The sequence below is a fragment of the Vombatus ursinus genome, unplaced genomic scaffold, assembly GCF_900497805.2.
Source record: "Vombatus ursinus unplaced genomic scaffold, bare-nosed wombat genome assembly UNPS02015175.1, whole genome shotgun sequence".
NCBI lineage: Eukaryota > Metazoa > Chordata > Mammalia > Diprotodontia > Vombatidae > Vombatus > Vombatus ursinus.
Genome location: NW_020954953.1, coordinates 22,633,030 through 22,646,268, shown reverse-complemented (window position 1 = coordinate 22,646,268; position 13,239 = coordinate 22,633,030). Strand labels below are relative to the sequence as shown.

General features: G+C 40.1%; 1 protein-coding gene and 1 pseudogene across 1 annotated transcript in view; both read left to right on the top strand.

The window, feature by feature from the left end:
• The window catches only part of LOC114031418 (mas-related G-protein coupled receptor member H-like), a 41,260-nt gene extending 30,327 nt beyond the window's left edge, over nt 1–10,933 (top strand). Inside the window, exons 3-4 of the mRNA XM_027846486.1 lie at nt 3,644–4,543; nt 10,447–10,933. Of these exons, the coding sequence (XP_027702287.1) occupies nt 3,676–4,543; nt 10,447–10,622 (1,044 nt within the window). The 5' untranslated portion in view covers nt 3,644–3,675 and the 3' untranslated portion in view covers nt 10,623–10,933. The remainder of the gene's footprint in view (nt 1–3,643; nt 4,544–10,446) is intronic.
• A 101-nt stretch (nt 10,934–11,034) lies between these two features.
• Nucleotides 11,035–12,309, top strand: LOC114031515 (annotated as a pseudogene).
• The last annotated feature ends 930 nt before the right edge of the window (nt 12,310–13,239 follow it).

Here is a 13,239-nt window from a genome sequence, read left to right as displayed (position 1 = left end):
TGGAATTGCTCTGTTTGGCGCCAGATAACAGAACCAAGAAAAATGAGTAGAAATTACCCAAAGGTAAATTTAGACATGATGTCAGAAAAAAGCTAAACAAGTAGATCTGTCTGAAAGTGGAACAGACTGCCTGGAGAGGTGATGAGTTCTCCCTTCTTAGCAGTGTTCAAACCATTTGTTAGGTAGGATATAATGAGGATCCTAGTTTAGTGTATAGTTTGGACTAGAGGGTCACTGAGGGCTCTTCTAACTCTAAAAATCTGTAATTCAGCGATTCAGTGGGGAATAAGCATTTGTATAGCTCCTACTATGTGCCAGGTACTATGCTAAGTGCTTTTTACAAATATTATCTCATTCGGTCCTCACAACAACTCTATGAGGTAAGTGCTATTATTATGCCCATTTTATAGTTGAGGAAACGGAGGCAGAGAGAGTTAAGTGACTTGCCCAATGTCACACAGCTAGTAGGTATCTAAGATTGGACTTGAGCTTAGGTCTTCTTGACTCCAGGCCCAGAGCTCTGTCCACTGCACTACCAGCTGCCTCCTAATCTACGAATCAGAAAATCATCCTATAAACAGAAGAGAGACACTAAAAGTTTTGGAGCAGGAATCATACAAAGCAACATGGGACAGTAGAAAACATATTGGAGTTAGGATCTGAAAACTTGTGTTTGAGTCCTGATTCTTCCAGTTACTCTGTGTCCTTAAGCAACTCACTCAACTTTTCTGGGCCTAGGTTTCCTCACTGGTAAAATAAGGTGCTAGACTAGACAGATGATCTCTGAGGCCTCTGTCAGCTCTAAATCCTACATACTATGGAAGCATATTAGGAAGTAGAAAATGACAGCTGTGTAAAGGATAGGTTAACAAGAAACCAATAACAGGGCTAGTCTAATAGGCCAGGAGAAAGATGAGGGCCTGAACTAGGAAGGTGGAAGGGTGGAAATAAAGGAACAGGTGTGAAAGAATTCAACAGACTTTGGCAACTGACTTGAGATGAGGAAGAATGAGGGCAGACTCAAAAAGGCTTGGGGTCTTTTTAAAACAAAATATCCCTGGGGTCATTCAAATCATACTTTCGGATTCGCTGTGTCAGGTGGCTTCCTTCTGACAGGAAAGACCCCAGCTGCTGAGAATCAGGAAAGTGATAGGTACCTGCAGGGAGGAAGGAGATGAGGGGAGAAGTACTGACAGGACTGAGAAAAGCCAAGGAAGGAAGAGCACAAGGGAAGGGGTGCTAACCTCCCAAGGCTGCTCTCGGTTAGTCCCAAACTTCATCCTTTGTTCTAACAGTCTCAAATCCTCTCCACTTGTCCTCTCACAGGCAGGAAGGACATCCTGAAAACACCAGCCTCATGGAATTTCTGTCCTAATATTGGGAGGGAGGGCACTAGCAGTTGGGGGTTAGAGAGTAGAATCAGGAAAGACTTCATGTTGAAAATGGTAAATGAGGTGGGTCTTGAAGGAAGAGAGGGATCCTGTGAGGCAAAGGTGAAAAGGAACACAATTCAGAAATGGGGGCTGACTGATGCAAAGTCACAGAGATGCATGGCAGAGGGCCACGAGTGAGGAACAAAGTGAAGGCAAGTTCAACTGGATCACGGAATGCAAGAAGAGTCGTCGTTCAGTCGTTTCAGTAGTGTCTGACTCTTCGCGATGGCATTTGAGGTTTCCACAAGCCTGACCTAAAGCCCCTTTTCCCTAGAGCTACACATAGGAATTTCTGTCCTAAGAGAGACACAGAAATAGTTATTGTCACATAAAAATAGAAGTCACTGAAGAAAAGCATGTCTAGTTGAGGTCTAAGTGTCCATTTGCAAAACAGCCCATGGAGCAGCTAGGTGGTGCAGTGGATAGAGCACCGGCCCTGAAGTCAGGAGGACCTGAGTTCAAATCCAGCCTCAGACCAAACACTTGACACTTACTAGCTGTGTGACCCTGGGCAAGTCACTTAACCCCAACTGCATAAAAAAAAAAAGAAAAACAGCCCAATTTTGAGCTGTACAATCATAGAATGTCAGCATTGAAGGGGAACTGAGGGATCCTCTAGTCTAAGCCCCTCATTTTCTTGCTAAAGAAACTGAAACCCGGAAAGGAAAATAACGGTAACACAGTGATTGAGCCAGGACAAGTCTCTGTCCTAGTCTAGCTCCCTTCAAAGAAGCCTGAGTAACAGTAATGTATGTCATTACATCTAGATGTGACTTTGCTGTCACATCACAGTGAGGTGTCACCACAGCTAGATGGGAAGTCACCAAATGGGAAGGAGAATAACATTTTCCTAGAGGGGAAAGATTGCCGCATTTCTGTATCCAGTGACAGTATACTCTGAAATGGTGAAGAAATCACTGGCTGGGTATTAAAGGCATGATGCCGAGAAGGCTCTTCTGTTCGATTTTCTCTGAGGCACTTCTCTCCTTTATAAGGAGGAGAGAAATAACAGTGGTGGTAGGGATAAAAAGAAGAGATGCAGGAGGGTGGCTTGCTATCGCAGTAGCTGCGTTACTGAAACAGATCAAAAGATCAACTGACATGTGCTCTAGTGGAAACCTTAGCTTATAAAGGTTTAGGCTTAGATCTAGTTTGGCCAATAAGCTGCCAATAGTGTGTGTTTAGAAAAGTAAGTAAACTTCTCTAGGCCTCAGTTTTCTCAAATGGGAAAAAAAAAAGACAGAAAATCTGGCTAATGTGATAGCACTTTAATATCCATTATCCCATCTGATCCTCAAAACTACCCTATGAATATAAATGCTACAGGCATTATTTTCCCCCCATTTTACAGATGAGAAAACTGAGACTAAAAGAGGTTAGTGACTTGCTCAAGGTCATACAGCTGAAAGCATCAGGTAGAATTTTAATCCAGTTTCAGAAAAACCTGGAAAGACTTACATGAACTGATACAAAGTAAAGTGAACAGAACCAGGAGAACATTGTACACAGTACAGCAATACTATATGATGATCAGCTATGAATGTCTTAACTCTTCTTACCAAAATAGTGATCCAAGACAATTCCAAAAGACTCATGATAAAAATGCTCTCCACATCCAGAGAAAGAATTGATGGAATCTGAATGCAAATCAAAGCAGACCATTTCTACTTTCTTTACTTTTTTTCATTTTTTTTTAAAGGCAATTGAGGTTAAGTGACTTCCCCAGGGTCATGAAGTTAATAAGTATCTGAACAGATTTGAACTTAGGTCCTCCTCACTCCAGGACTGGTGCTCTATTCACTGCACCACCTGGCTGCTCCTATGTTTTTTTTTTCTCTTGGGCTGTTTCTTCTTTCACAACATGAGAAATATGAAAATGTTTTACATGATTGCATACGTAACTACCTACATCAAATTGCTTACTGTTTTGAGGAGGGAGAGGGAAAGGAGGAATGGACAAAATTTAGAGCTCAAAAAAATTTTTAAATGAATGTTAAAAATTGTCTTTCTGTGTAATTAAAAAAAACAAAATACCATTAAAAAAAGAATTTGAATCCAGCTCTTTGTGACTGAAGGTCTAACATTAACTACTATACTACATCTCTCATAAATAATCTCTAAGGTCCCTTCAAACTTTAAATCTTGTGAATCTATTTTTTTTTCAAAACTGAATAGCATCTATATACACTATTTTCCATCTCTGCTGACAGGTTTAAAGAAAAGAATTGATGATTTCTAAATAATGGAGCACCCTCCAACTACTGTGAGTTCTCCAGAGCCCATATCAGATACCCAGATCCAGGTGAATGGGTCCTTCTTGAAATCACAATCAACAGAAAATGTCTCAACTTATGTTTCTCTGCTTATCTCCATACTGGGAACAATTGGCAATGGACTTGTCATCTGGTATCTCATCTTCCACTTCAAGAAGAACCCTTTTACTGTCTACATCCTCCACCTCTCAATGGCTGACTTAACTTTCCTACTTTGTACTTCTACCAATACTATAGTTCACATGTTTTATTCCAAGAATGACTCAACCAAACTACAATTATTTGACTTCGTCTTCTGCGTGCTGATTCCGTTTGGCTACAACACTGGCCTCTACCTCCTGACAGCCATCAGTATAGAGAGGTGTCTTTCAGTCCTTTATCCCATCTGGTACCAATGCCAACGCCCAAAGCACCAGTCTGCTGTGGTTTGCATCTTGCTGTGGGCACTCTCCATTTTTGTGACCTGGTTAGAAGGCTTTTTCTGTCTTCAGGGTACCCATCCCAGGTTCCCCATTAGACCACGTGCTATGGTGGAAGTATTTTTGCTTATCTTGAATTTCATTGTGTTTGCCCCTCTCATGGTCTTCTCGAGCTTGACTCTCTTTATCAAGGTCTTCTGTAATCTGAAGCACTGCCAACCAGCCAAGCTTTACATCATCATCATAAGCATGGTGATTCTGTTCTTTCTCTTTGCAATGCCTTTGAGAGTCTTGTTGATGTTATTTGACTTCCAGGATGAAAACAATGAATTTCTATCGATAGTATTTATATATCTGAATTTATTATCTTGTATTAATAGTACCATCAACCCAGTTGTCTATTTGGTGGTTGGTCGGCTCGAGGGGCAAAGATCCAAGAAGATCTTGAAAGACACATTGCAATTAGGGTCTTTGAGGATCAGCCACGCTCCCACGAGAGAGAGAAAAGAAGGTGCTCTAATTTCAGTGTCATCCAGTGGGAGCATTGTTAAAGAAACAAGTCACGTTCTGAAGATAGATGATCAGCCAGTATAAGATGGATTAGCGCCTGCCTAGCTCATAAAAGCGTTTTGTACAAAACACTTACAAAAGTGATTTTCCTTAAGCACAGATATGACCATGTCACTCTTCTACTCAATAAACTCCAATGGTTCTATTGCCTCTAGGATCATAAGAATATAAACTCTACTGTTTAGCTTTTAAAACTCTTAACAACCTGGCTCCAACTTATCTTTCTGAACTTATTACACATTACTCTCTTCCTGCACGTGGAACCCTGGATGAAGTGCCAGGCCTCGAGTCAGGAAGATTCATCTTCCTGAGCTCCAAACCTGGCATCAGACACTCAGTAGCTGTGTGACCCTGGGCAAGTCATTTCATCCTGTTTGCTTCAGTTTCTCCTCTGTAAAATGAGCAGGAGAAAGAAATGGCAAACCACTCCAATATCTTTGCCAAGAAAACCTCAAATGCCATCGCGAAGAGTCAGACACTACTGAAACGACTGAACGACGACTCTTCTCGCATTCCGTGATCCAGTTGAACTTGCCTTCACTTTGTTCCTCACACGTGGCCCTCTGCCATACATCTCTGTGACTTCGCATCAGTCAGCCCTCATTTCTGAATTGTGTTCCTTTTCACCTTTGCCTCACAGGATCCTTCTCTTCCTTCAAGACCCACCTCATTTACCATTTTCAACATGAAGTCTTTCCTGATTCCACTCTCTAACCCCCAACTGCTAGTGCCCTCCCTCCCAATATACCTTGTATTTAACTACTTTGTATTTGTTTGTGTTTATTCTCTGTTTTTCCTGTAGAGGGGATAGGGAAACGTACTGCCCCTGAAATTTCCTTGGTATAAGGAATTCTTAGTCAGAAAATTCCCTCTACCAATGCAAGTTGGCATTTTTTCTGAGCCTTAGAGTCTTAGAAATTTGCCCTGCACCTTAACAGGTTCCAGGATGTGGCAGAGGCTGGGCTTGAATGTGCATATTCTTGGCTTTAAGGCTGCTGTCGCTGTCCACCCCACTACCCCGACTCCTCTCTTTATTCTGAAAACACTTAACATAGGTCAGGTTGTCTTCCCTGTTAGAACCTAAGCTCTTTGAAAGTTGGGATCATTTCACTCATTGTATCTGTCTCTACCAACACCTAGCACAGGTCTGACACATTTGTTGTTTATTTGTTTCAGTTATATCCAACTCTTCATGAGCCCATTTGGGGTTTTCTTGGCAAAACACTGGAATGGTTTGCCATTTCCTTTTCCAGGTATTGCACATAGTAGGCATTTAACAAATGTTGGGAGGATAAAATAAGATCACGTTTGTAAAGTGCTTTACAAACAAAAGCACAGTATAAATACTAGCTATGAGTACTACTACTACGTATAATGGAGTGAGCAGAACCAAGAGAACAAATTATACAAAGAAAAACAATTTTGGAAAACTTAAGAAATCTGATCAAAGCACTGACACAGAGGACCTATGATGAAGCATGTTACCCACCTCCTGAGAGAGGCTGAGGAACACAAAAGTACAGTCAAACATGTTTAGGCATGGACTCTATATGGATTTGTTTTGCTTGACCGCCCATATTTGTCACAAAGATTTCTTGTTTTTTCTTCTTGTTCTTGGTTACTTGGGGAGGGTCATGGTATAAGTCAGAGGAGGGAATGGCAATAGTGAGGCCAACAGAAAGAAAGCCTGTATAACATTTGTAATGCACAGAAGAGAACAGAAGAAAGTTCAGAAGGAAACACAGAAAAGCAGAACAGTTTTGAAATTAACACATAGAATTTATTATATACTTTTTTTAAAGCAGGCAGAGTGAAATGAAAACAGTTTCGTAAATGATCTTTTTGTGTTCTGCTGTATACATGGAAATGTTCTTTTCCTTTGGTGTTTAAGGTCAGAATTTTACAAATATTTTTAAAAGAGTCAAAAGTTATTAGCAAAGGAGTCTGACCCCTTCTTCTAGGGGGTCAGGTTTCCCTAGATCTGAACCTATTCTGGACTACATACCTAGGTCCAGGGAGAGAGGGCTGCCTTAAAGTGGAGAGAGAATAAATAATGTCCCAGCCCTCTGGACTCAGCAGTTGTTCTAAATGTTCTATATTTACAATACACACACATATATGTATGTGTGTATATACACCCACATGCATATATATATAGATACACATGCATGCATGCATGTATATACATGTGTCTCCATGTGTGTATGTACTAGTGTATACCTACATGCTACGCATATGTGTCTATAAACATATACACACACATACATGTGCGTGCAGATATAAGGTACTGCTGTCTTTAATATGTGAGCAGTTTGGTTGCCAAAAAGAGCAGATAATGAACTTTTGCATAAATAAAAAGGATTAAATCACTTTGTAAAGAATGTAAGGTCATGCTTCTTTCACATCAAGAGTTTGGTGTCTGAAGGAGACAGAAAAAGAACTTGTTAAACTATTATAAAATACAAGTGAAAAGAAATATAGTTTTCAAAGACACAAGATGTTAAGAGCACTACCTCAAGGGCTGAGAAATTTTTGCCTTTTATTGCCCAGAACTACTTCCTGGACACCTCCACATCACTTACCTCTACTTACCTCTACAAACCTCCTTTATGTGCTGGCTTCCTCCATTATTATGTAAGCTCCTTGAGGTCAGGGACCATCTTATTTGTCTGTATTTGTATTCCCAGCACTTGGCACTATCTGGCATATAGTAATATCTTAATAAATTGTCTATCTATCTATCGATTTTTTTTGTTGTGGTTGTTAAATCATTTCAGTCATGTCTAACTTTTCGTGACCCCATTTCAGGTTTTCTTGGCAAAGATACCTGGAGTAGTTTGTCATTTCCTTCTCCAGCTCATTTTACAGATGAGGAAACTGAAGCAAACAGGGTTAAGTGACTTGCTCAAGATCACACAGATAGTAAGTGTTTGAAGCCAGATTTGAACTCAGATCTTCTTGACTCTAGGCCTGTGCTCTATCCACTGCGCCACCCAGCTGCTCTATCAACCTATCAATCTGTCTGCCTACCTATCTATATGCCTGTCTATCTAGCTAGCTGTCTATGTTCATTTTGGTCCTCTTCAAAAACGAAGGACAACAACCATAAAATGTCTTAGGTCATACTGCTAAAGAACTGGCTTTTTGTTTGTTTATTTCACTTAAATTTAACCAACCAAGCATTTCAGAGTCATTTTTCTAGGCAGTCATTCTGTGGCTTGCCTACTTATACTGACTTTTTTCCCAAAGCAATAGATGTGCCCCATGGGGTGGGGATGGGGGACTATTGGGGAGGAAGGGGGGGAAGCAAAATGATGCCAGCTTCTCCCCTATGAGCAGCTGTGTCCAAGCCAAGGCTCTCCGATGTCCAGAACAACACAGACCACTAGAATTTCAGCTACAAAAGAGATTTCAAATCTCACTGAACATAGACACCAGGATTATTGCCAGATTTGATATCAGGCCAGAAAGGCTTCAAAAACCTTTCGTAGCCATTCCGTTTTAAGTTCCCGCTTCCACATAGAACAAAAAGATCCTGTTGGCATCATCCAGTGCACTTTGGGGTGACACTGTCTGAAGAGTGAATGAGCACTTTGTCCAGCTGCCAGTAAAAACCACCTGTTTAAATTGGCAATTACTCAGTTACACTGGCATCCCCCCCCTCCCAAGAAGCTGTCTTCGGAGAGAAAAGCAAGTGGTTGGAGGATAACTCAGGGCTGGACAGAATTCCTGACAGTAAGTTCATATTAAGTTCATCACTATTTCTGAGCAAAAAGGGACCTGAGATCTCCCTCTAAATTTACTCGGAGGAGTGAACTGAGGCTAAGGGAAAGAGGCATGTGTGTGAAATGTCTGACCCAACCAGTGTCAAGGAGAGACAGTTAGGACAAGAGCCTGGTCTCCTGGTTCTCCTGCTGATGCTCTAGCTTCTCTCCCATGGGAATACTCTGACCTTACTCTTACCATAAAGGAGCCTCTTTACTGCACTGTCAATGATGCAACCATTGACATCTTGGGCTCATTTATGTATGTCAACTTCCTCTTCCTAGGATGTAGGTATCCTGTCAATTGTCTCCCTTTTCCCACCTATAATTTCATTTCTTCAAGGCTCTGAGGCTCAGCCATGTCTCTAAAGCTTAGCTACTAAATTAGAAAAGGATTAGGGTATACTTTAGGGCTCCACTTATGATTTCATAGGTCCTTGATGGGTTGGCATATTAATTTAATTTAATTTCTTATTTTTCACTTTCCTTACTGACTGATATTGTTGCCCTTGTAGCCTCCTCTTACTTAGCACACACTATTGGTCTGTTTACATTTGGGGACATAAGCAACCTTTTCAGTCAGTCAATAAGCATTTATTAAATGCCTATTACCAGCCAGGCACTGTGCTAAATTCTAGGGATACAATGAAAGACAAAGACAGTTCCTGCCCTCAAGGAGTTCACAATTCTTAAGGAAATATTATTTCCCATAAAACTCTAGTATTTCAAAAATAACCATTTGGGATTTGCATTCCAAGTAAATCATAGCAGACAAATACTAACACGCTGATTTCAATGGCAAAACTTGTAAGGGTACAAGAAAATACGTTACCATTAGATCCCTACTATATTAATAATGCTTAGCATGTAGTAAGTACTTAATGAATGCTTGTTGACTGGTTAATTGCCCATTGACACTGGGTGCTTATAGTTATAGGTGGCGGTGTGTTAAGGTACCCAGAAAGGGGGGGGGGACCACAATTAAAAGCTCTCTGTGCTTTTGTGCTCCACATCTCTGCCTACTGAAATCCTTTTCTGCCTTCAAGGCACTAGAGTTTAATTGTGCTTTTATGTTCTCTCCTATTGTCAATTTTCTTTCAAAATCCACTATATGATATCCCCTAAGATGTTATCTGACAATATTTATGGAATCATGGAAAGTGGACCTGGAAGGGACCTTAGATATTGTTTACTTCAACCCCCTAATTTTATAAATTTGGAAATGGAGACTCAGGGAGGTAAAGGGACTTGCCCCAAGTCAGAGTTGTCCCAGATCCTTTGGGACTCCATGGTTGGAACTGCAGATAATTGACATGTTCGTATATTCATTTCACTTCTCATTTTTCAGCTCCCTAACTAAATTGTTGCTCTATGAGTCTCCTCTTACTCAACATATACTCTCTGTCTGTTTTATTTGGAGCAAGTCATGAGCAACTTTCTTAAGAATATTTTTATTCCCAAAAAAAGAGAATATTTTTATTTCTCACAAAGTCTTCCCATTTTTAAAATATCCACTTGAGAAGGGGGAGTTGTATCTCAAGTAAATACAAAAATATAAACATGTTGAATGCACTTCACTTTTCTAACATGGCCATCTTTTTTTCTACAAAATTCCAGGAATCATTCAGTCTCCTTTCCTTTCCATCCCGACCAGCCAAGGCTTCTTTCTAGCATCTCTCTTCTCTACTACAGAATGGAACTATAAATTCAATTCATTTATTAAATTAAGTGCAAGTTTCTTAAAACACCCTAAGAAAGATGTAAGGATGAAATCAGGCAGACCTTGCCCTCAAAGAACTTACAATCTGTTAGTGGAATGTAGCCTATGTTCCTGTTCTTATTTCTGTCAAGACTTTGAGAGTTTTACTGATGTTATTTGACTTCCAGAATGAAAACTATGTTTTTATCAATATTATTTATATACTTGAATTTTTATCTTGTATTAACAGTATCATTAACCTGATTGTATATTTGCTGGGTGTTTGGTTCAGGGGGCAGAGAGCCAGGAAGTCCTTGAAAGACACAATGCAAAAGATCTTTGAGGATAACCCATGTCCATGTGGGAGAGAAAAACCTGGGCACTCCAAAATCAGTGCCCTCCTCAGGGGCACTGATAAACAAACAAGCAAACTGTCTCCTGTATTAAACACCAGTAACCTATAAAATAGATTCTCAGCCAGGAGAAGAAAAGATTGCTGCCCATCTCTGCAGACAATTTTTAAAATTCCTTTTGCATCTTTGAGGGAAAGAACAGGTTTACAGAAGTATTGTAAACATACGTCTTGATGGGGCTGTCCAAACTACTCCTAGTCCATTCCACTCACCACCTTCTAATCCTGTCCTCTGTAACAGATACTGGGAAATGGTTTTACTTATTTTCAAAAAGCCTTGAATCTACCACTAAACCCACCCACTACACAACACTGTCTTATAAGTGATTAAACTCCTAGCTAGGCACTTTAAAATGACTGATGATTGACGGACTGGTCTTTAAGGTTCCTTCTAGCACTAAATCCAATTAACATATTATTTAATAATTAAATAGCATTAAATACCATCTATATAGACACTATTTTGTATCTACGCTGACAGGTGTGATGAGCAGAATTGATGATTTCTAGATAATGGTGCTGTCCTCAACCAGCAGACCTTCTATGGAATCCACATCAGATGCCCCAAGCCATATGAATGAGTCTTTTTTAAATTTACAATCAGCTGAAATTATCTCAATTTATGTCTCTCTGCTCATCACTCTGTTGGGAACAGCTGGCAATGGACTTGTCATCTGGTTTCTCTTCTTCCACTTCAAGAAGAACCCTTTTATTGTTTATATCCTACACCTCTCAATTGCTGACTTGGTTTTCCTTCTTTGTACATCTACTGTTAATACGGGCATAATAATTTCCTACAATTTTGATATGCAATCATTTGGGCTACAGTTATTTCTGAGTATTTTTTATGTGCTCATTCTATTTGGCTACAACACTGGCCTCTTCCTCCTGACAGCCATCAGTGCAGAAAGGTGTCTTTCAGTCCTTTACTCCATTTGGTACAAATGCCAACGCCTGAAGCACCAAACTGCCATCATCTGTACCTTGCTGTGGGTATTCTGTTTTTGTGAGCTGGTTAGAATGGTTTTTTTGTGTGTGGGCAGCAGAGCCCAGATTCTCTTTTAGACCATGCATGGGTGTGGAAATATTTTTGCTTATCTTGAACCTTCTTGTGTTTGCCCCTCTCATGGTCTTCTCGAACTTGATCCTCTTCATCAAGGTCTTCTGTAACCTGAAGCACTGCCAACCAGCCAAGCTTTACATCATCATCATAACCAAGGTCATTCTGTTCCTTCTCTCTGCTATGCCTTCAAGAGTCTTGGTTATGATGTGTTATTTTGAAGATGAAAACTATGAGTCTCTGAGATTGTTACATCCATATTTGAATATATTATGCTTTATCAATAGCACTGTCAACCCAATTGTCTATTTGATGGTTGGTCAGATCAGGAGAAAGAGAACCAGGAAGTCTCTGAAAGATACATTGCAAAGGGTCTTTGAGGATGTCACACCCAAGAATGAGATCATAGATCATAGATTCACTCCAAATTCAGTGCCTCTCACTGGAAACAAATCCTATTCTGTATTAAACTAAGATTACCTAGAAAGTATATTCTCAGCCAAGGTAAGAAAAAATTGCTGCCTATTTGAGTAGACAACTTTAGTTGTTTTTACTGTCCTTAACCCATTCCTTCTAATATTATTCTACAAACCAGACACTGGAAAATAGTTGTAGCTATTTTCAAAAGATCTGTCCTGGAAACCCTTCTCTTTCTGGCTGTCATTTCTGATTAGATTGTTATTTCCTTATAGGCGGAGACTGACTTTTTTTGTATTTTAATCCCCATCCATTTCCATAGGTTCAATTATTATATAGCAACAAAAATTATCATATCTATATATCTAGCCCTCATCTCTCTTCTGACCGCAAGTCCCATGTCACCAACTGCCACCTAGACATCTCCACCTGGATATCCTACAAGCATCTCAAATTTAATACTGCCAAAACAGAACTCACTGTCTTTTCCCCTAAATGCATTATATGCTTTTGCCTCCCAATTTCTGTGGATATCAGCCTTCAAGTTGCCCAGGTTCACATCCCTGAAGATAACCTACCTTTTTCCTTCTTCCACCTTCCTTCTCCTCTTATAAAAGGCAGTGTGATATAGCCAATAGGCCACTGGACTCAAGTCCAGTTAGGAGGAGAGGGGTTCAAATCTCACCTTAGACACTTAAAAGAAACCTTGGGCAAGTCATTTAACTTGTCCTTCTTCATCTATAAAAAGACAAAGCTAGATCTAATGGCCCATAAGGACCTTTAACTCTAAATCTATGATCCTCTGACCTTAACTCTTCATTCTTCACTCTTGCCTCTCCCTCAAGTAGAATGTAATCCCCTTGTAACCACATACATTTAGGAGATGAATGTGATCTATTCCTCAACTGTCTCTTGTATCCATCCTGTTCTTCCTACCCATATACCCAACCCAATTCAGGCCTTCTTACCTGGACTATAACAGTAGCCTCCCGATTGTTCTTCCTGCTTCGAGTCTCTTCAATTTATCCTCCACACAGCTGGCCAATTAATGGTCCTAAAGTACAGATCTGATTATATTACACTCTTTTACTCAAGGTTCTATTGTGGCTCCCTGTTGTCTCTAAGACACACTCCTCCTTGGCATTAGAAACCCTTTACAAGTGTTTCCAGTCTTTCCAAATTAATTTCAAAT